Source organism: Tachysurus vachellii, chromosome 2 (assembly GCF_030014155.1).
Source record: "Tachysurus vachellii isolate PV-2020 chromosome 2, HZAU_Pvac_v1, whole genome shotgun sequence".
Lineage (NCBI taxonomy): Eukaryota > Metazoa > Chordata > Actinopteri > Siluriformes > Bagridae > Tachysurus > Tachysurus vachellii.
In genome coordinates this window covers 32,988,493-33,012,111 of record NC_083461.1, presented here as the reverse complement: position 1 = coordinate 33,012,111, position 23,619 = coordinate 32,988,493, and the positions used below count along the sequence as shown (strand labels likewise).

The following is a 23,619-nucleotide window of genomic DNA, read 5'->3' as shown; positions in this document are numbered from 1 at the left end:
AGAATGAGGCAGTGAGGAAGCAATAAAGGGTGTCGCATCTGTCAGAGTGTCTACTCTTTCCCGCCCATATGCCCTCCCTTTTAACCCCACACACCCCCACCCCCCAGGCACACACAATCCTCCAGAGTCTCCAAAAACACAAAAGTGACCCAATTAAGCTCAGGAGGAGAGTGAAACACAAAAGAGAGAATGAAATCAGGTCTGACTGAGATCCACAGGGGGAAAAGACTGGATTATTAGTGTGCAGGAAGTCTACTCCACAAGTCTACTGTTTTTACCTTTACTCACCGAGACTAATGAGACGTGCAGAGCCACAGATTTGAAACTTGTGGATTTTAAACCTTGAACTTCCATCCTGCCTTGCCTTTGTGGCTGATTTATTATTACACTTGGAGATAATTCTTCTTTCAGACTCGGTTTCGGGGAGCTATTGCAAAGATCACGGCAGGAAGGCGAGTAACTGTGATAGGTGAACAGAAATAGCGTGAAGACGGTTGTAGAGACATGTCTCTGGAGTGCTACAAACAATGACAGCGTGTGAGGTTGTGAATGTGGCAGACGGTGGGACGTAGGCAACCTCGGAAGAAGACAGGAAGAACTTTTGTGGTGCGTGGGCATCATGCAGGTGTTCTTCAAGGAAGAGTGGGAGATGGAGGGCTTGCAGACAGTCGGCATTCTGTTAGTGGTCTGCAGCTCCCTCAGGCTCCTACACTTTCTGGGCTTAATTGATTTTGCACCTAGAGGTAAGATAAAAGCCGATATCCCCAAAAACAAACATTTAAATGGACAATTAACGTCCGGCCCCAATGTCAAAGATTAACATCAAAATGCAATGTCCTTATTTGGGGAAAAAGATGACTTTTGGACTTTTGTATGTCTTTTTATACAATATATTTATTTCCTTAACAAAGAACAATCCGTGCAGTTTTAATGACATTAGATTAGAATGGAATCTAAATGGTTCCTGATTATTAATTATAGACTAATAGCTTTCCTGTTGCAAAATAAGTTCTTCATGTAACATTGCGTTTCATTCTTTTCCAGCAACCCATGACAGAAATAAATGTAATTTAATTTTCTTCAGGCACTAAAAGCTGTGACTGATCATCATGTTACTCGATGTCATTCTCAGTATAGTGTTCTCGGCATTACGCCTTCTGAGATATAGAGCAAAACTGAAACCGAACACATCATCTGAGCAACCCGTGTGTACATGTAATCCGTTTTTAACCAGGTCTGGGAAATAAAATATGAGAAATCGATATGATTTTGTTTGACACATTTGTCAGGCTTCATGTTAGACTTTCTCAGTAGGGACTTCAGGCAAAAATCAATTTGCTCAAACCTTACACCTCAGGGCTTGACTTGAATGGGTTCAGAAACTCAAAAACAACTATGTCTATAAATAACATCAACATGGGCTAGATGTGGTTTGTTGGTGGAAAATTCTAAAAGAAAAAGCTTTATAACTCCAGTAAAAAAAAAAACAGTGTATTATACAAACTTGAATAAAATGCCTAATATATGAATCGTTAGATTATGTTCTTATAATTAATCTATACCGAGTGGTTCTGCGGAATGAACTGTCTAATCGGACTAATCCCTGGCTGCAAAACTTTGAGCGCCCTTGCACTAATTTAGGACAATTTTTGAGACTATATGGTTAGAAAAATGATGCAGATTCATGATATCTATATGCACTGATACCAATTACCAACTTGTTATAATAATAATAATAATAATAATAATAATAATAATAATAATAATAATAATAATAATAATAATAAATATCAATACGTTTTGTGCAGAAAGGAATTTGATTGCTAAAGTTGCTGGTTAAATGAACATTTTTAAAGAATGCCTGAGAGATGCAAGCATATATTAAGTAAATGACTATAATGATTAATTTCAGACAATTAATTTCTACATTAATTTCAGAAAAAATTAACAGATTCTGGTTTTGTTAAAATTGTGTGCAGAATTGTAATAATATACACCATTCTTTTAACATTTTTTTCCACATCAGGACATTTGCATATTGAGAACTTTTGCTTAAGTCTTTGTAGTAAGTTCAACTCCATGCATTGCATTAACTCTGGAAAGCAAACAGAAAAGCAAGCTGTGACTCAACAATAATTGCTGTATGGTGGGAAACTTTCTGACCAGACTGATTACTGTAACTGCATATCTGTCTTAAAAAAAAAAAAAGACAGATTTTCTGCTTCTTTATTCATGCTGTTAGTTGTCTAGCATCTCAATTATTACACATAAATTACTCCTTGAAATAAGGGCTTAATGTGACTATTATTCTTTTGCCGCATACCAATGATGACTAAATCCTTTAAATCAGTTATTTATTCAAGGACACTTTCAAGAATATCATTTCTCTCAAACTGCTGGAGCAACACTAAAAAAAATCAAGTTATTGTTGCCGTACTGGCAAAAAGTGGCAAAAGTGGCTTTTTGTTTCATATCTTACAGCGTTTTCAGACATGTAGATCTGTGCTTTGTTCTAAAACAGTTGACTTCAGTTGTTAGTGTTGCATTTTCTGTTTGGGACAATTTATTTTAGTGGCAAAATTTCAAATCGGACCAAAACATGCATAAGCAAGTGACGTGTGAGTAAACTGTCCTCAGAGTGGATCTCTGGGGTTGTACTCATAACAGTCACCCATCAAGATAACGTGGCTTTCTATTTAGCTGTAGTCTATATATAGTTTGAGCAGGAGTTCAGGATTCAGCAAGGCAACAGTGTTTGAATTCACCTGTTTTTAGAGACATTGTCATTTTAAAATGGTTGGATCGTTGGTCCATTGGATTCGATTGCTTTCTCAACACAAGCGAACTGCTCCAGAGGTTCAGGTGGCCTCGTTCAGGTGGTCTTGAGTTGTTTTGGTGTGGAAAACACACGGCACAAGACGCAACTGCCGGAACGCCCCTAATGTTCCAAAGGGTAAAATGTCCGGGCGTGATCCTGACAGGTGACTTGCAATGGACAACCAGAGGGAATTCATTCTTCAAACCCACTTTCCTTGAATAGGCTCTACCATGATCCTGACCATACAGAAATTGAACACATCTGAGCAACTGCATGTCCTTTTATTATCTCTCCGACTGAACACTAGTGCAGACATGTCTCTAGAAGAGTTTTTCCCAGGTCTGAGAAATAAGATCATTGTGATCAAGTTTGTCACAACTGATTTGCTTAGATCTCACACATCATAGCAGAAGAATAGCAGCCACAAGTGATTACACTTCTCAAAGTGGTGTACATGATATTCAGTGGTGAATATCACTATTATCAAAGCTATTTTATATATTATTGAGTGCTTGTTGTTACAACAATGTCTGTTTATAATGACAGCTTGGAACCTAATGGGTTTTGATGGTGGAAGTTTCTGGAATAAAAAGCTCTACTGTGTAATATTTCATTCATTCATTCATTTTCTACCGCTTATCCGAACTACCTCGGGTCACGGGGAGCCTGTGCCTATCTCAGGCGTCATCGGGTATCAAGGCAGGATACACCCTGGACGGAGTGCCAACCCATCGCAGGGCACACACACACACATTCACTCACGCAATCACACACTACGGACAATTTTCCAGAGATGCCAATCAACCTACCATGCATGTCTTTGGACCGGGGGAGGAAACCGGAGCACCCGGAGGAAACCCCTGAGGCACGCGGAGAACATGCAAACTCCACACACACAAGGCAGAGGCGGGAATCGAACCCCCAACCCTGGAGGTGTGAGACGAACGTGCTAACCACTAAGCCACCGTGCCCCCTGTTTAATATTTAAAAAGTTAAAATATCTTACTAATAGTAATCTATACTGTAAGGACCTGTGGAATGTATTTTATTGTCAGATGGGTCTCTGAATCCAAAATGTTTGAGAGTTCTTGCTCTAACTGGGACACTAAAAGCCTTCTTTTTGAAACAATATTGTAAAATATTGATATCAAGAGTTTTACAATGTCTATATTCATTGTAATATAGCAATTGAAAGCAATTGTTTTGTTTTTTCTTGGTGCTCTGGTTAACATTAAGTCTTTACATCTTAGTGTAAGTGCTGCTATGGTGGTGCAGGGGGTAGTGCTTCTGTTTCAAAGCTCCAGGGACTCTGATTCAAGCTATAAACTTGTTCAGGCTGCTCCACATTCTCCTTGATAATCAAGGATTTCCTTTGGGACCCTGGAAGATATGGGGGGGAAAGTGTAATGTTGCTAAAATTGTCTATGCAATATGACTCGGAATAGAGTGAATTTTTGCCTCGCTCCCAAAATTCCTGGGATAGACTACGGATCTACCATGACGACGATGATCTGGTTAAAGAAGATGTATAAATAAATGAATCCCAGTATAAGGACTGACTGTGTTGATCTGGGACTTGTTTATGTGGCTACCTTGTCTATCTCAGATCAACCTTCTGGGAAAGCGAGTCCTGAAACTGATTTTTGTTCTTGTATGAGAACATGTGTGATGAGTGATATGGAAAATCCGGATAGGCAGCTTCTGCTACTCCCAAGACAAGGGTCATAGTGTTTTGGGCTTGGCTTGTGTGTTTTGCTGAAAATAAAAAGATAAATTGTTTAATTGAGACTTTTAAACTGCCAATTATGCACTTGGTACCTTGACAGGATGTGGCCTTCATCTTGACCAAAAAGAGCCCTGGCTTTCCAGTTGGAAAATACGTGGTGCTATATTTTAGTGTTTAAAAATCTCTTTGAAGCCTGGTCAGCAAAATTCAGTGCAGATTGATGTGCTGCATGCTTTTTGCATAACATATGGAAGATTTGTGTGTATGTATGTGAACCTGCATATCATTAATCTGTCTTTAACGCAAGTCTTACAGTAAATAAGATCTAAAGGCAAATTCTGCCGTATAGGATAGATCTATAGGACATTCCATAGAAATAACCAAATCTCATTAAGCATTTAGTCGTGTTGTATAAAATCAGTACAGAATGATAACATTACTTCCCTTTTCATTTCTTGTTCCATGTTTATTTTCTTTTCACAAATTAAGAAAAAACTGAAACATAGGAGAAAGCCTATATATGCAACTAGTAGCAACTACTAACTTCCTTGCTTGGATTCTCCATGTTCCTCCAACCTCCCAAAAAAATCATCCAAGAAGTCAGATTAGCTAAAGTGCCCCAGCTGAAAACCAGTTTGTACATGGTGCCCTGTGATAAAATGATAAAATGGCTTCCCATACAGGATAAATCCTCCCGCTTTGCACACAGTGCTTGGAAGGCTCTATAGCTACTGTGAAAGTGCATAGAAATGCTTCAATTCCTAGCCAAAAGCCTAAGTTAACATGTCAGTTCCCAAAGTCAGCTAGAGTTGGGCAAGTCCCAATTGCTGAGCCCTGACTCCATGGTATTTCTTTTTCCCCATGGCATGCTCAGTAGGCATCTCTACATTTACAGTATTTGGAAGATGTCTTTATTTAGACATTAAGGCAACTGAGCTGTTCACGGTAAGTTCAAAGGCTCAGCAGTGGCAGCATTTGTGGTCCTTTGATTTAAAGTCCCCTTCTAAGCAGAGGTCCCACACCTTAAGCACTGAGATACAACTACCTAAAGCTGGTAGACAGCATTGCTAAAGCTTACTAACACTATTCAATGTTTACTGCAACCATTCAGTTTTTGCTGCTCCCAATTCACCAGTTTGCAACTCATCAACTCAAGCCTGAATTAGATTGAGTGGGAAAAAAGACACCAAAAAAATTCCATATGTTCCCCCTGTGGCCAAGTCTAGTGGATGGAAATAGATCAGATTCAGCTCTTACCAGAATGGATAGTAGTAGTAAAGAAATCAGCTTGTGTATCAAGCTGGATAAGTCACTCTCTCACTCACTCATTTTCTACCGCTTATCGGAACTATTCTCGGGTCACGGGGAGCCTGCGCCTATCTCAGGCGTCATTGGGCATCAAGGCAGGATACACCCTGGACGGAGTGCCAACCCATCACACTCTCATTCACTCACGCACTCACACACTACGGACAATTTTCCAGAGATGCCAATCAACCTACCATGCATGTCTTTGGACCGGGAGAGGAAACCGGAGTACCCGGAGGAAACCCCCGAGGCACGTGGAGAACATGCAAACTCCACACACACAAGGCGGAGGCGGGAATCGAACCCCCAACCCTGGAGGTGTGAGGCGAACGTGCTAACCACTAAGCCACTGTGTCAGTTGTTCTATATTATAGAGTACCTGGTGGGTTATGGTTTTTGGTTATACAAAGGGTTGAATCAATACCAGCTCAACCCCATGACTTCAGGTTCTGCAGTAGGGAGTATCTCAAAAACAAGCTGTGAAGGGCCTGGATTGAGAAACACTGCTCTATTCCATTTCAACTGCTGCCAGGTCAAAACCTGCATACTGTACATCTGTTAATTAACATGAAACCTACAACAGGAAGTTTGAGTTTGTCTTTCTAACACAAGCGTTCTTGGTAGGAGACCCAACACATTGCTATCTATTTTTTAAATAGCTGTTGGTTTACCCTTTACTTGGACTACCTGATTACTCAGGCATGTCGTCTAACTTTTGGGAACTATACGCTATGTTTATCGCTGCCCTTCTGAGAATATGATAAGGATTGCATAAACCAATCTAATAACTTACACACATTGTTGTATCCTTAATCTTCTACTGTTGCTTGACGATGTGGCCTGTTACCTGAAGCATCTTAAAACCCAATCAACAGAATTTAGGCAACAAACTCAGAGTCAGCTGCATTCCATCTTTTTAGGTTTCGAATGTCTAGCAGAAAACAATGCTGTCAAGTACTCCAGCCCAATTTCAACTCCCCTTCCCAGTTAAAAAATCAGCTTCAGTCAAGGTCGATGGTGTCGGCTGCTCTCACAAACATAAAATTGGTCAAATTGGTTTGCATCCATGGGGTCATATGAATCGTTTTCCCATACGGACTCTATAGAAAATAGAGTGTGGATTGCATTGTGGTGCATGCATTCTGTGTGTGTGTGTGCGTGTGTGTTTGCACGCCCAGGCTGAACTGTGTGCATGCCTTCTGTGCTCTCTTTTTCTAACCCTCTATTATGGTTGGTGAATTACAGGTAACACTCCCAGCCAAAGCAAAAAAAGTATTAAACAGCGGTTCCTCAAGCTGCTGTCCTGCTGTGGGCCCAGTGCCACTCCCTCAGTCAGTCAATGCAAGTGATTCACCAATGCCTCACTCATTTTCCTTTATATAATACCGCATATAATCCCACAATAATGTATCCATACTCACAGCAGGGCTCTTCACATGACGTACTGTACACACAGCAGAGGCGGTCATGGAAACCTCAGATGGAAAGAATCTGACAAAAATATGTTGAATATTTTATACATGTGTGTAAAATTCATTTTTGGAATAAGAGCGATCTCAAAACTACATATATATATATATAAGATATAATTTGTTGACAAATAGCAAAGAATTTGAATGTCACACAATAAAGCGTTATTAAGATAGTACTGTATGTCGAGCAGTGTTTAGCTGTGCCTGAGGACATCTAACTGGTAACTGGTGGTGGTGGTAGTGGTGTTGGTGTTGGTGGGGTTTTGTTCAATTTACAGTTAATTCGATTGAATTCTGAATTTAAATGAAGAAATATTATGACTGGAAAGATTTCTGAATTATAAGCAATGAAAAAGTGTCTATTTTTGTTGGTAAATATATATCACAGATTCGCCATGTCATAAAAATAAATACATGTATTACTGTATATCTCTTAAAAATGTTCTTTGTGTATCTGATCTGCCACCTCGAATACAATGCTACAAACTCGGCTAAAATGGCAAATGTTATTGCATAACATTTAATCCAGAATGTTTTGGTTGTTGCAAACCAGCGCTATCGTGCCTCTTTCTTCACAAGTGTAAAAAAATATGGACTAGCTTGCTGTTTATTTTAACTGTGTGGGTTGTTTAGATTGGACCTCTGGTGGTCAAACAGTGCAACTGCATTTACATGAATAATTGTTTGACTCCTGATTCGCTCAATTCCGTGTTACATATCATCACATTTGTGCATGGCAAAACGTTGTAGTATTACACTTATACTAAAACTATATTGTAGGCTTACATCATCAATATAGACTATTAAGTACACTACAAAATTTACCTTGCACCGTTCACCGTTTGCTGCTAATAACAGAATTAATTTACTTAAGTTATGTGCATAGTGTATATGTGCATAATTAAGTTATGTGCATAGTGAATTAATACTGAATTTGAACACATCGGTATTCAGTTCATAGATATAACTACAGAATAATGTGCTATATATTGTTCAAGTTTGCTTAAAACAGAGACTGGATTTGGGATTAAGGCGAAATCATTGTGGTTAAACTGAAATGCTATGTGTAACACAAGGGCTCGATTTGTGTTGATTTTCGACATTTATAATAAATTACATAGCTACATAATAGAAATACACATCATTTTTTACAAATATATAATGCATTACAATATGCATACCTTAGCTAAGCACTGTTAGACAGGGAATATTATTGAATAAATAATAACATAGATTTTGTTACCATAGGTTTGTACTTTTTAATTGTTAGTATTAATATATCAGCAGATCACCTATGAGTGTGAGAAGTGTGCTATATAAGTAATAACTATACAACGAATAGTAATTCCTTTTCATTAAATATATAATTGTCCATTTTTTTTAATGTGTGAATGTTCTGATGAACTCGTTTGTGTCCCACAGACAGCATCGAGGATGATTTCGAACTCTCCACCGTGTGCCATCGGCCTGAGGGTCTGGAGAAACTGCAGGAGCAAACCAAGTTCACCAAGAAAGAGCTGCAAGTGCTTTACAGGGGCTTTAAAAATGTGAGGCTCTTCTGCTTATTCATGATCATTTGTTGGGTAAAATCTGCTTTAAGCTCATCTATGTGTTTAAACATACCGATCGCAATGTTCACAATAGTTCTGACATGGGTGTGGTCATGGAAATGAACACTATGGGGTACTTATATTGCAGTGTCATGTAACATATGACGGTATATCGTGATAAGGATTTTAAAATATAATATTACAGCTGATGGGACATACGTCACGTTATACTGTTTAGGATGTAATGCCTGTTTTAAAAAAATACTCTTATCGTTGCATTTCATCTCACAAACAGTCTTGATTGAATATAGGGCACACTGTCCGCTTCTTTTCTTAAGTTTCAACTGTCGATACCATGCAGGCACATTTCTTTTTGACACCATCACATGCTTATCATATTTAAGAGACTCGACTGAAGCATCTGTGTGTTTGACTGTTCTTAGCCGAATGTCCCGAGAGCTCGTATGAAGACACAGAACAGAGAAAACACTGATAATCCGCTATTCTACTACATTCCTATCATGGCTGGTGGTCATTAAAATAGTGGAACCACAACGTGGGTGTGTGTGTGTGTGTGTGTGTGTGTGTGTGTGTGTGTGTATGTGTGTGTTTAAATACAAAGTGGAACATTGCTTGATCCACGATTCTTCTGAAATCAGCCACTCTACATCAAATATTGCGGCCTGTGAAACCAAAAGAATTTTATAGAGAGATGAAAAGGAAAAAGAAGATTAAGAAGAACAGATTGTTTCCTTTAACAAGGCAACATAATAATTGTAACCTGTAGCTAAACAATTTGAGGGAATAACTTCATCCAGGGGGGCACGGGAGCTTAGTGGTTATCACGTTCACCTCACACCTCCAGGGTTGGGGGTTCGATTCCCACCTCCTCCTTGTGTGTGTGGAGTTTGCATGTTCTCCCCGTGCCTCGGGGGTTTCCTCCGGGTACTCCGGTTTCCTCCCTCGGTCCAAAGACATGCATGGTAGGTTGATTGGCGTCTCTGGAAAATTGTCCGTAGTGTGTGATTGCGTGAGTGAATGAGAGTGTGTGTGCCCTGCGATTGGTTGGCACGCCGTCCAGGGTGTATCCTGCCTTGATGCCCAATGACGCCTGAGATAGGCACAGGCTCCCCGTGACCCGAGTTAGTTCGTATAAGCGGTATAAAATGAGTGAGAGTGAGTGAGAACTTCATCCAACAGAGGAAGCAGTCACAGTCTCATCTTTAAGGGAAGGAGACCATATTTACATATAAGCTCCAAGATTGTCAAGCCCTATTGGTTTTCCATATTTAGGTTTCCTCCTAAAACCGTATAGAGATTTTCCTTGCCACCTTTGCTTCTGGCTTGCTCATTAGAGAAACGTTTAAATTTAAAATGACTCATTTATGTCGTGGATTTATATACTGGAGCAAACAAGTCAGGGAAACAGCATGGATTAGTTTTCATCCACATTCATGGCGTGTGGATAGTGATTCCTTTCAAACAGCAAGTTCCTCTGGAGATGCTTTCAGCAACTCTATAGAGCTCCCAGTTAACACACCACCTTCCTGTCTGCATTCTGCATTAACACAATGATGGTTTCGTGTTGCAGGAATGTCCTAGTGGCGTTGTGAACGAGGACACCTTTAAGGTTATCTACTCCCAGTTCTTCCCACAAGGAGGTGAGTGCAAATGATAATATACAGTGTACACCTCTGAAAACTGCAGTCAATCCTGAACTCAAATATGAGTTCTTTCATACTGACTTTGTTGGAGTGTCCATTTCTGCTATTACATTCAAATTAAAAGTAAACTTTTGACATCTTCAGGTTAACTGACTGCTTTCACTACTGTATTTGTTGAACCGGCTCATCATCTTCCTAATGTGATCTCTGCAACAAGGTCATTTTGGTAAAATTTGTGTTTCCCATAGATTCAAGTACGTATGCACATTTCCTTTTCGAGGCATTCGACACTAACAAGAACGGATCGGTCAGTTTTGAAGTAAGTGCTGTTCAGTCGTAGGTCAGTGGTTTTCATATCCAGTTCTGCTGCGCCCAGGCTTTACACACTTTAGGTTGTTTAGTGCTCTAAAGGCCTTCTCACACTGCATTTATTATCGTTCTACATGCCTTTTAACCACAGGCTGAGGAACGTTTTACTCTTACAATTTGGAAACGGGATTAGCAGCACATTTTACCTGAGGTTATGAGATGCTTAGCAGCAGAAACTCAATCAGAAGAACACTGTGTGCCTCATATCACGTGAAATCCAGGATGCAGCAACACAACAAATATAGCTCGGTAGTAGGAGTGACACTGAAAAAGGCTTAGGGTCTGAGATAGGGGTTAGTAGGAGTTGGATATCATCGAATGGCTGGTCAACTGCACGACAAACTTAGAAAGGCCTGAGAAATGAGCCAGCCATTATTTAAAGCAGTCACATGCTGTATTTATTCATATCCTATCATAGTTGTTGAACATGCGAATGTACAGTGTGAAACATCAGATTATGAATAGAAGGCTTTATTTTTGTCACTTATACATTACAGCACAGTGAAATTCTTTCTTCACATATGCCGACTTTGGAGGTTGGGGTCAGAGTGCAGGGTCAGCCATGATACAGCGTCTATAGAGAAGAGAGGGTTAAGTGGCAGCTTGGCAGTGCTGGGGCTTGAACCCCGATCCTCCGATCAACAACCCTGTACCTTAAGCACTTCGGCCACCACTGAATAGCCAAGATAATCTGTTAACACCAGGTGAAATGTGAAACTGGTCCATCTAACCCATCAAAGCCCATTAGACACAAGAAGCAGTATCATATACTGTATTATAATGCCATGATGCCTTTCTTCTGCTTTCTGATTAGAGGTAGAAGCCAAGATGATTCAGAATTTCTGCAGTTGTCCTGTTGCTCTTTTCAGGACTTTGTCATTGGCCTGTCCATCATCCTCAGGGGGACAATAATCGATCGGCTCAACTGGGCATTCAACCTTTACGATCTCAACAAAGATGGGTGTATCACCAAAGAGGTGAAACTGACATTAATGTTTGAGAAGGATTAGGCATTGATGGTGAATGAAAAGAGCTCATTGTTTTTTTTAATGGCAATGGCTTCCAGGAAATGTTAGACATCATGAAGTCAATCTATGACATGATGGGGAAGTATACATATCCCTGCATGCAAGAGGATGCTCCCAGAGAGCATGTGGAGAACTTCTTTCAGGTGAGTCGCTCAAGCCACGGCATTCATCAAACTCCAGAACTAGTCTCTGACTTAATTTGGACTGAAATCCTTCCTAAGGTTACATTCCTTCTTGAGAAAATTGTGCTATTTCTTTGTGTAGTACTGATAGAGGTTTAGATGGTTAAATCTTTGTAAACCCAAATGATTTTTTCTGTATATTTTCTTATGGACATGATTTTTTCCCCTCAGAAAATGGACCGTAACAATGATGGCGTTGTCACGATCGATGAATTCATTGAGTCATGCCAAAAGGTTTGAAATTCACAAAAACCAAACATTATCTATCTCAGTAATAGACTCTGATATCAGACTCAGTCCCTGAATGTCCTTGTCTTATATGCGCACCTTCTTTATTAGTCTGATATATATATATGTATATATATATATATGTGTATATATATATATATATATATATATATATATATGTGTATATATATATATATATATATATATATATATATATATATATATATATATATATATATATATATATACATATATACATATATATATATATGTATATATATATGTATACATATATATATATACATATATACATGTATATATACATATATATGTATATATACATGTATATATATATATATATATATATATATGTATATATATATATATATATATATATATATATATATATATATATATATATATATATATATACATATATATATACATATATATATGTATATATATATATATATATAGTTTTTTTTTCGCCACTTTATGATTGTATACACTGTTTACTTTAGCATAAAGATTTCATTATACATAGATAACATGCTTTATGCACATGCTAATAAACTTGAAGTTTAAAATATGGATGTCACTCCAATATCTCTTCTACTTCTTTTCCCTGTTTTCTGCACAACAGGATGAAAATATCATGCAGTCCATGCAGCTATTTGACAACGTCATTTAGGGCCAAGCCCAACTGAAGGGGAGCGAGAAAGAGACAGAGAGAAGTGACCAAGGTACTCAAACTGGTCAACCAGAAGCTACTTCCTCCTCTATATCCCCTCTTCTTCACCCAGCCAGAGGACCACCATCATTCTGTTTCTTTCTTTCTCCCAGAGACATAGTGGAAGATGATGCATCAGGTGCAGGGGCTGGCTTCTAGATCCACTTCGATAACTTGTTTTTCCTTACATCCTTGAAAACATTTAACATAGTACTGTAGCTGGACTCAGGATGAAGCCAGCGTGATACGTTTCACATGTATCTTGGAGGAACATGAAGTGACAATAGAAGCGAAAGTAACTGGCCAACATCTAGCTAAGTTATGGCCAATGATGGTCGTGTTTTTTTTTTTTTTTTCTTCAAATAAGTGACAGTTTTCTTACAGCATGATGTCAAAATAACCTACACTATGTACCATACATATTTACCCAGCTAGTCCAAAGCTTGTCTGTTGTCAAATGGCCTCGCTCAGTCCGAACGCCGTCGTGTGCGCCATTACAAGTTCCTCCATTTCAGCAGCCAATAGAATTAGAAACAGTCTAGGCCTGTACGTTCCAGACGAGTCTGTAGAAAAAGTGACTCCTTGGCCTCGAAGTCCTAAGCACTTAACAGTTCGGACTGTTTTTTTCATCCTAAGTAGAAGATTTCACAGATAATAAAAGAAATAAATGGGAGAGTCGAGCTATGCTGCGTTAATGCTAGCCTGTTAATGTTCACACTGTGAATGCACATAAAATATGAATCCCGAAATTTATTACTGCTGAGAGAATCCACTAATGATAAATTCCATGAGTTTTTTTTTTCATCCTTTTCCATTTTCCACAGATTTAGGCAGAACTAAAGTGCTCAATGGCAGCTCTGTAGGGTGTTGGGACCAGTAAGCTTGTCCATGCACAGTGTCCCTCAAACACCAAAGACACTCACCATGACCCAAAATAAAAAAGATATTTACCTGAAAATATAAAGTATGAATAAATACTTAAAGTGGAGTATAGCTAAAGAGGTGTGTGGCTATGGTATGAAGTAGTGGCTATTTTTGCTAAATGGAAAAATTCAAGGTCAAGAATTTAGAAAAACTATGTTCATATAATTTATCATCACAATTGTAGGTAGGTTTGTAAGTTTGATAAATTGAATTCAAGCTTAAGAATCAGACTATTTGCATGTTCGGGGAAGTTAAGAACTAATACAATACCTTGCATATGTACTCATCTGTATTGTAGAATTGTTACAACCTGAAATGGAAATGAAATGAATTGGGATTTTTTTATCGTATGATTTACACATCAACTGTATGAATGTGCAAACTATACATGCTTTATTGCGGGTTAATTAAACTTCAATAATAATTTATTGGTTGCAAAAGTATTCACCCCCACTGAGTCACTATTTGGCAGAACCACTACCAAGTAACACTACCACTTTCTGAAGTTACAGGTGTAGGATTTTTGGGATTTGCCTCGATCAGCTTTGCACATCTGGATTTGAAGGTCAGTCAGAATGAACGGAGACCAATGGTGAACAGGAATTTTCAAGTCTTGCCAAAAATCTAAGCGTTGACTGGGATAATCGATCATGTCCATGCTTGAATCACTCAAGTATAATTTGGAAGTATGTGTTTGAAAGATAATGGAAGCCACCATACTGAGTCTTAAGCCTGGAACTGGACACAGATTTTCTTTTTAGGATTGCTTTATATTTGGTTCCAATCTTTGTAAACCCTGTGGAAAAAAAACATTCCCAAAAACATCATACTAAGACCACACTTCTTGCTTTTCCATCACGATGCTACCAAAGCCATCATGGTTGGTGTTCTCACGCCAGAAACGTTAGAGCCGAGAACCTTTTTGCCTTGGTTGACCTTCTTACCTTGGTTGAACTTCTTACCTGGTCAGCCACTTTTAGTACACCTTCCACCAAATTTTAATAACACGTTCTCTCAAGAATGAGCGTTTGAATGCTTGTAGGATTTCAGTGGAATTGATGCTGTAACAAAACTCTCTTTCTTTCTGGTTAGACAAAATCTGGAGTTTTCTAGTAACAGTTGTATTTCTGTTCTCTCTTGTCAAAGTTTAATTGCACAAAGACGCACTCCATTCACCTAATTATGTTTAATTACATTCTGACGGAAACTGTTTGCAAATGAGGCAAATTTAAATGGGGTGTAAATACATATGCAAGGCACTGTACATTGAATTGCACATGAAACTTCAGTGATTCAGTCCAGGATTATTAATAAAAATAAATAAACAAGTCACTTTATTAGGAAATTAGAATAGGAGCAATTTTTCGTGAGGTGTGGACTTTAATTATGCATGCAAGCTATTTTTTTTTCAACAATTCAGCCATTTTAATAGATATCACACTTACAAACTTACACTTCCATGCTTGTTCCATCTTTAAGCAATGAAGTCTGAAGGGTGGAGGGTCAAGTGATGCGTGATGTTTACATTTACAAATGATTATTTCTAATCAACTAGATTCAGTGATGAGAGGAGTCGGTATGCAGGAACACAATATACTTAAATATTTAAGCAATAACTTTGATTCCTATCGGCCAGTATTGCCACTTCACCATCTCGACTTAGCTTCTATCTACCATCCATGTCGAGTGGTGATTGTTTACTATTCAAAGCTCCAATCAGCACAATGTATCTAAAGGTTTATGCAAACATTCTCTTCTGAATGCCACAAAGGATTGTGCACTGCAAAAAAAAAGTTTCGTGTCCTCATTAGAATGTTTTTTCCCCCTCTTTTAAGGTCAGATGTTACAACGAATTGTGTTATTTTCTGCACCCTTTTTTTGTTGACTTACAAGGACAGATGGAATGCATGTGAGTATATGCACCACATCTCGAATACGGCATCTCGGTTAAGGGTTGAATTAAAACTGTTTCGCCTTATTAAAGGTATTTTACCAACATCAATCTTAACTGTGTGGACGTCCTTGTATTAAAAAAAAACTTCTCTTGAAATGTTTCATAAAAGAAACAAACACAGATTTTGTCCTTTTGGGAAAAAAGCAGCACAGGAGAAAATGTCCCTGAAGGCAATGCATAGTCTGTTACATGAGTGCTCATATATTTCCAGGCCAAACAGTCCTTCTATTCAGGTTGTCTTATCATATCTATCAAGCTTAATGTTGGATATTTTATTCAAGGACGTGTTTTAACATGAAAATGCTGCCTTGAGGTGCTATCAGAATTATCGTAAATACGAGAGTCCTAAAAGGAAGCAGCATGTGAATGACCCATTAAAGGTGGGGTGCACGATGTTTGAGAAATGCGGGCCGACTAACAAAACAAACGTGTAGCCAGTTAGCAGAAAGGGGCGTGTCTTGTCAATATGCGGCGGAGAGAGTGTTCAGTGCGCATGTCTGACATTAGCCGAAAGCAGTTGAAACATTAACATGGCAGATACCTGCTGTTACCTCTGCCTCAGGTTGTAGGTGTTGAACGTCGTCTTCCGCGTGAAACGGAGCTAAACCTTTCACGGTACTGTACAACACACAGTACTACAAAAACACACTTGTATTACCATAGTATTACTCAATGAGTTCATTTATTGATAAAAATATCCCCTCGGCCAGCTGCCCCAGCAGGTTCCCCCATAATAGTTGCCTGGGTTGCGTATGTATGTGTGGGGCAGCGCTATAAAAACAGGGGTTACACCCATTTGGGTTAGGGGCGTGTTTGTTTTGGTGATCTCAAATGTCAACATTGGCTTTCAAACATCGTGCACCCCACCTTTAAATGCTAATAGAATAGATATTTTTGTCACACATACATTAGAACAGTGAAATTTTTTCTTCACATATCCCAACTTTGGAAGTTGGGGTCAGAGCACAGGGTCAGTCATGATACAGCACCCCTGAAGCAGAGAGGGTAAAGGGCCACACTCAAGGGCCTGACAGTGGCAGCTTGGAAGTGCTGGGGTTTGAACCCGGAAACCTAACTGCTTGAGCCACCACTGTGACTGGGAAAACATGTCCTGAAAGAGGACAGCTTCTGTACTAACAGGTTTGGTTCATTTTCCACAGTGTGAAAATAATCTTGAATTAGACCAAAATTCAAATTAAAACTTAAATAAAAAAGAAATATGTATGCCAAGCCTACAAGGTAATTACTACAAAAGTGGGAAGTTATAATTCTGAAGGCATTCATTAAGGCAGCATTACTTACAGGTGTCTTATGTTTTGGTAGAAAAAACTCAGTTGGGTGCAAATAAGAGTTTCTTTATTGGTGTTGTGTTGACTTCAATCATCAGAGGTCCAGGTCCTTGATTCTGTTGGCTCAAGGACCTGATTTGTTTTCCAAATTGCATTAAAGGGGTAATTTATTTGCTGTTATGTTTAACACTTCACCATCAACAGATGATGGACAGTGTTGTCGCTCCTGTTGTCGCTCATGCTCGCATGAAGAAAAATGGTCTGTTGCATTAACTGTTTCTTAGCTAGTCTCAACCGGCTGCACTGCAAACAAAAAAGAAAGTCATGTATATTTTGTACAGAGACAATAAAAAATACCCTACAACTGCTATGCAAAGAAGGGTAAAGTGTCTAACTTGTTGCAACGTCTCTGTAATCAGAGACGGATCATCCGCGTTATGACAGATTACTAGTGACGTTCAGCGTCCGTTCTTGACAAGCAGTGATGTCATGCATGATGACTAATCAGTTGCTATGACAACCATCACAGGTTTTAAAATGACGTGCATTAAGACCAGCATTAGCCATTACACCGCTCATAATCAGATCAATACTCCCCAACCAAATATTAATAGAAATGTCAGATACGAGTGATAAAACACGACACGAGATGGCACGGCATGCCGTAACAGGAAAATAATCAACGACCGAGTGGTGTGATGAGACTTGACGTGAAGTGGCGTCATTGTGTAACTGTTGCACTCTGAAATGGATTATTTTTTAAATAAAAGCATGTCTTGATATGTTTTACTCCTTGTACCAAAGTAAAAATCAATCTTTTTTTCTTTTATTATTGAACATTGTGCTTTTTAATCATTTATAATTGCATTTAACGTAGCGGAATCTCTCTTCTATTATCTCACAAGAAAATATCCTTCCCTAGATTCTCGCCTGCTGCAAAGCACGGACACTGGAGACTCTTTCCAATAAATGTTATAAATGAACCTTTTTTTTCCTAGAACAGTTTTATAGAAATTGACAACATTCTTCTGACTAAACAGAAATGATGCCTTAACCATACCATAGTATGATTCTACTGAACACAGGAGTAAAAAGATCAAAGGTTATTCAACCTGAATATAAAGAGCGGATTAACTGTATACACGAACAGTAATTTTATTTACATTCTCTTTGCAAATATTTCAAATTGTACAATACATCATCAAATTATTCTGTTTAATAAGATCCAAATATTTCTTGGTCTAAGTTACAGATGATGGCAAAAGTTTGCAAATTTGAAAAGTGAACATGTAGCTTGTTATTAACGATGCAGTGTATCTGCAGAAAACTGTGTCTGACATGTAGATGTAGAAATAAATAAAATGTTTTTCTTACAGATGATTGAATATTAACTGAAGAGAACATTCATGTCATGTTTAGAAAGGGAATTAAAGGGTGCGCAAACATTTGCACTGCATAATAAGAGCTATTAGAGAATCACGTGACTGACATATGGGTGGAATTGGTATTCGGATGAGAAGAAAATATTTTTCCATTTCAACCGTCTTTGTGAGTATGTTCTGACATTTGATACCAGACAGCGTTCATTATCTTCATTTCAATAAACATCAAGCTGCCAATTTACGCCACAATAAAACGTTGTCATTATCATGTTGACTCGAAAATGCATAGGAAAGGTCATGAACAAACTTCCTCTGTGTGGCAATGGAGTCTTTAGGTGGAAGGTGAATTACTTGGCCACCTTGCGGAGTTCTGCGAGGACCCAAATGGCGAAAGTAAGCAGTGCTACTGATCCGGATTGGTGTGTAGCCGCCAGGGACGTGGGCACGTACAGGAGCAAAGTGCTGATTCCAAGAGCCACCTAGGAAACAAAGTGACGACAGGCAATCAGAAAGCAATTTAACATTTTGGCATTCTGCGTTACAAAACAAAGTGGGATTAGAGTCTCGGCTGAGGCTCGCTCTTTGATCTATTCATTTCCTGTTTCCAAGACAAGCATTCTGATTACTGCTTCTTTCTTCTATATTGTTGATATTAAGGCTACATTTTGTTTCAGCAATGTACCTTGGGCTGCTTCCTATACCTGTCTTTGATATTTATGGAAAATAAAGAAGCGAGGCTGGGTTTCAATTTAGCAATTTGCATCCTAAATGCATCAAGGCAGCTTTCATTTGCCACAGCAGGGAGTGAGAGGAGGAAAATTGGCTGTGGAATCTGGGGAAGAATTGCTTTACTCTCATCATTCAGTCACTCGTCATACACTCACTCACTCCCTCATCATACACTCACTCACTCCCTCATCATACACTCACTCACTCCCTCATCATACACTCACTCACTCCCTCATCATACACTCACCATTCACTCACTCACTCATCATACACTCACTCCCTCGTCATACACTCACTCACTCCCTCGTCATACACTCACTCACTCCCTCATCATACACTCACTCACTCCCTCATCATACACTCACTCACTCCCTCGTCATACACTCACTCACTCCCTCGTCATACACTCACTCACTCACTCCCTCGTCATACACTCACTCACTCCCTCGTCATACACTCACTCACTCCCTCGTCATACACTCACTCACTCCCTCGTCATACACTCACTCACTCCCTCGTCATACACTCACTCACTCCCTCGTCATACACTCACTCACTCCCTCATCATACACTCACTCACTCCCTCATCATACACTCACTCACTCCCTCATCATACACTCACTCACTCCCTCATCATACACTCACTCACTCATCATACACTCACTCATCATACACTCACCATTCACTCACTCACTCATCATACACTCACTCACTCGTCATACACTCACTCACTCGTCATACTCATCATACACTCACTCACTCACTCATCATACACTCACTCACTCATCATACACTCACTCACCATACACTCATCATTCACTCACTCACCATACACTCATCATTCACTCACTCATCATACATTCACTCACTCACTGTACTATCAGCATTCAATAATTCACTCACTCATTTATCATACTATCATCATTCACTCACTATCATCATACTATCATCATTCACTCACTATCATCACACTATTATCATACTCACTCACTCAATCATACTATCATCCTACTATAATCATACTCTCATCATTTACTCACTCACTCACTCATCATACTATCATCATACTCTTCTCACTCACTCACTCACCATACTATCATCATTCACTCACTCACTATCATCACCCACCCACCCACAGCAACACTAAACACTAGAGGGCATCCCTGATGTGGATGCCGAAGAAGGCAAATAGCACATTACTCTGATGCTATTTTCACACATACAGCAAATTGCAGAAACAAAGCCACCAGAGATCATTTCGGGGAGAGCTGATGATTTTCAGACACAGCAAACTTTGCTCACACACTGCTTCTCTGTCATCTCGTATAATACTACGCATATATACACTGCTGACTTTTATACATGAACACCAAATCTCCCTTCAGTATGTTTCATTTTAGAAGCATGAATAGTGATTACGAATGCTAGTGTTAGTTGTATAAATGTTATTAATACGGCAACCAGCAGTAGGACGTCTGACTATTTCATAGTACAGCAACTGGTGAATTGAGTGAACATAGTGTGAGTATAATACTCTGTTCTTCGATGATAATAACAAAATAAATAAAGAAGTGATACAAAATCTGTGGCCCATGGGCTGGTCCAAACCAGCAGGGGGCAGTATAAGGGGACAGATACTGTATACAGTAAATGAACAGACTCTTCACCTGTTGTCTTCTTGCTTTTACTGACTTACAGTTTCAGTTACGATTTTATCCATTAGAGGTCTTTTCTTGGTGCTATTTCCCAAACAGTAAGTGTCTTAAACTGATACATACAGCTATGAAGTAAGGAGTGGATATAACAGAAGACATAACACATGGCATAACTGACGCACTCCATGTTTAAGTTTGTCATCAACATGCTGGCCAGCTAACTCAGATTATCCATATTTTCTTTTTTAAACCCCAAAATGTATAGTCAGTGGTTTAGATTTAATTCAGTGTCTCTTTCTTGATTAATCTTAAAATAATACTTACTATGTGCAGTGTAACTCATTTAAAGCCAAGGTTTACTTGAATGTTTATTGAATGTTACTCTGTAAGAATTTTTGGTATAATACCACAGTTACGGTGGCTTTTCATCTTAAAAAAGACATTTATTCTGTCAAATAAGGAGGACTCTTTAACATTAATACTAATAGTTATAGTAAATAGTAGCCACACGGTATTTAACAAATAGTGCAAACAAATGATTTTCATAATTTTTTTTTAAAAATTCCTTATTCTTAACAGGGCTGTCAAGTGTCACGCATTGAGAGTGACAGTCACACATTTGAGTTTTTTGTCACGCTCTCCCGCCACACATCGTATTTCTCACGCAGAAAAACTATTTATCATATATTTAATATACCGCAGCGCCCAAAATGTATCAGTCCGCACCGCTGTCTCTATGGAACCGGGCAGGAATCAAGCGTGTGTCCCCTGGAGCTCTTAGTCGAGCCTGACACTTATCACTTATCAGCCAATCAAAAAAAGAGGCTACACAATAGCCAATCAGAAAATAGCACATAGGGGGTTGGGGGAGTCATGCTTGCCTGTCTTCAAAACTTGAGAGCCCTGTTCTTAAAGAACCATAGTTTGCACCATTTTCAATAGATGGCAACAAAACCAAAAAATATTATATGCATTTTTAAATGTCCATTGAAATGAAGGAAGAAAATAAAAACAGAATAATCATGGATTTTTTTAGAATTACTGAAAAAAAAAAAATTCTAATCGAGATTTGTTCACAAAAAAGTTTTTGTTTACTATTTGTTTTGTTCTCTGGCAATAAGTTCAGAATGAGATTGTGAATGTTTCTGATGTTTTGTCTGAATGGGGTTCACGTTGGGCCAAGTTTACATTGACGTAAGACATAACAACATGACAGACGTAACAATTTAGTGTTAAAGTGTGTGAAGTGTGTGAGAAGCCTGAGGTGAGGCATTTTTGTTTCTTACCCTAACACCCTGCATTCTGATCAGCATATTAATATGAGTTATTTAAAAGTAAAAAAAAAAATGAAGAAAATAATAAGATGAGCTGTCATTGGAGCAGTGAATATTTTTCTACCCTTGTTTTTAGCTCTAATGTAATTGTGTGCCTCTTTAATAGAGGGCATTTAACCTCAGCGCCTGACTCTGACAGGCCTTCAACTCTACACTGCCTCATCTGTCTAATCCATGAGCTACATCACTGCTCATTAGATTGGATTTAATAGGAACATGAGTGCACTTACAGTAATAAGGTCAGGTCTGTTCTGTGGGGGCTGATCCGCATTCACATTCTCACATCTCAGCTTCAGACCAGAAAAAATGTCTAGATCTTTATCATGGTCTAGTGTTGATATGCTAAATGTTTTGATTTGCTCATGTTTGTTGGATGGATGTTATAGTTTTGGGGTTTTGTGCTCCGAATGGTCCGTACAAGAACTAAGACAAAGGATCGTTTTATACCTGTGAAAGTGACCAAATGGTTTTTTATACCTCCTCATCTACATACATATGTACATTACATATAATGTTGATTGAACATAAATTGTAAACAGTTTTCACCAAAATCCAAGAGGTTGGAAAATCTAATTAGGTGGAAATTGATGTCACAGAGTGACAGAGTGAATTCGTCTCGACCCCTGGAGTCCAGGGATGTCTTTCTTTTAGTTTGGACACAGGGTTTAAAAGTTATGACTATAAGCAAGCATACTTCCAAATACGACCCAATGGTGGCACTAGATCGTTTGCAGTACTCGGTCCAAATTTGGTCAGTATGTTCCTTAGACCCTCTCCAATCAGAGTGCCAAATTATAGTTTATAACAGCTGACAGACACTCTTACCAGAAGAAGAAACGGGTAGAATAATAATAGGGTACCTAACAAATCTATGCACCTCATACAAATATGTATCAAGAAAAACACAAGTATGTAAATGATAAAAAAAAAACAAAAAACGTTAAACTTTAAGGCTCACCAGATCTTAAATAAATAAATTCTAAAAAATTTAACTTTTGTAACATGGTCCCTATTTACACTTTCCAGAAAGAAGAGTTTACTGTGCAAAAATAGTGCAAACCTTTCTTTCTATATTCTTCATTACAAACAAACATTGCTTGCACTACGTTTATAGATTTTATGCAATTTATTACTAATTAACATTTTATTTTGTAATATTTTGTCCAGCCCTACTTTTTTTTAAACCTTTTAATGCTGAACCCTATAATTACACTCTTGTTAATTTCAGAATGTGTAAATGAGTCCCACTCACCTGTGTGTATGCCATAGCAGTCAAG

The 23,619-nt window shown here is 38.5% G+C and overlaps 2 protein-coding genes across 6 annotated transcripts in view; one reads left to right on the top strand and one right to left on the bottom strand.

The window, feature by feature from the left end:
* The window catches only part of LOC132841810 (Kv channel-interacting protein 2), a 195,523-nt gene extending 179,498 nt beyond the window's left edge, over positions 1-16,025 (top strand). For 3 of the 5 annotated variants that reach the window (XM_060864351.1, XM_060864350.1, XM_060864349.1), the window contains exons 2-8: positions 8,747-8,871; positions 10,466-10,535; positions 10,787-10,857; positions 11,777-11,884; positions 11,974-12,078; positions 12,289-12,351; positions 12,989-16,025. In XM_060864351.1, coding sequence (XP_060720334.1) covers positions 8,747-8,871; positions 10,466-10,535; positions 10,787-10,857; positions 11,777-11,884; positions 11,974-12,078; positions 12,289-12,351; positions 12,989-13,036 — 590 coding nt within the window. In that variant the 3' untranslated portion in view covers positions 13,037-16,025. Of the gene's footprint in view, positions 1-619; positions 744-7,097; positions 7,198-8,746; positions 8,872-10,465; positions 10,536-10,786; positions 10,858-11,776; positions 11,885-11,973; positions 12,079-12,288; positions 12,352-12,988 lie in introns of those variants that run through there. The other 2 variants (XM_060864348.1, XM_060864352.1) reach the window with 2 other exon arrangements.
* A 2,356-nt stretch (positions 16,026-18,381) lies between these two features.
* LOC132841809 (cytochrome c oxidase assembly protein COX15 homolog) overlaps positions 18,382-23,619 on the bottom strand; it is a 13,738-nt gene continuing 8,500 nt past the window's right edge. Inside the window, exons 8-9 of the mRNA XM_060864347.1 lie at positions 23,595-23,619; positions 18,382-19,103 (exon numbers count right to left, since the gene is read on the bottom strand). The exon at positions 23,595-23,619 is cut by the window's right edge and continues 89 nt beyond it. Coding sequence (XP_060720330.1) covers positions 18,972-19,103; positions 23,595-23,619 — 157 coding nt within the window. The 3' untranslated portion in view covers positions 18,382-18,971. The remainder of the gene's footprint in view (positions 19,104-23,594) is intronic.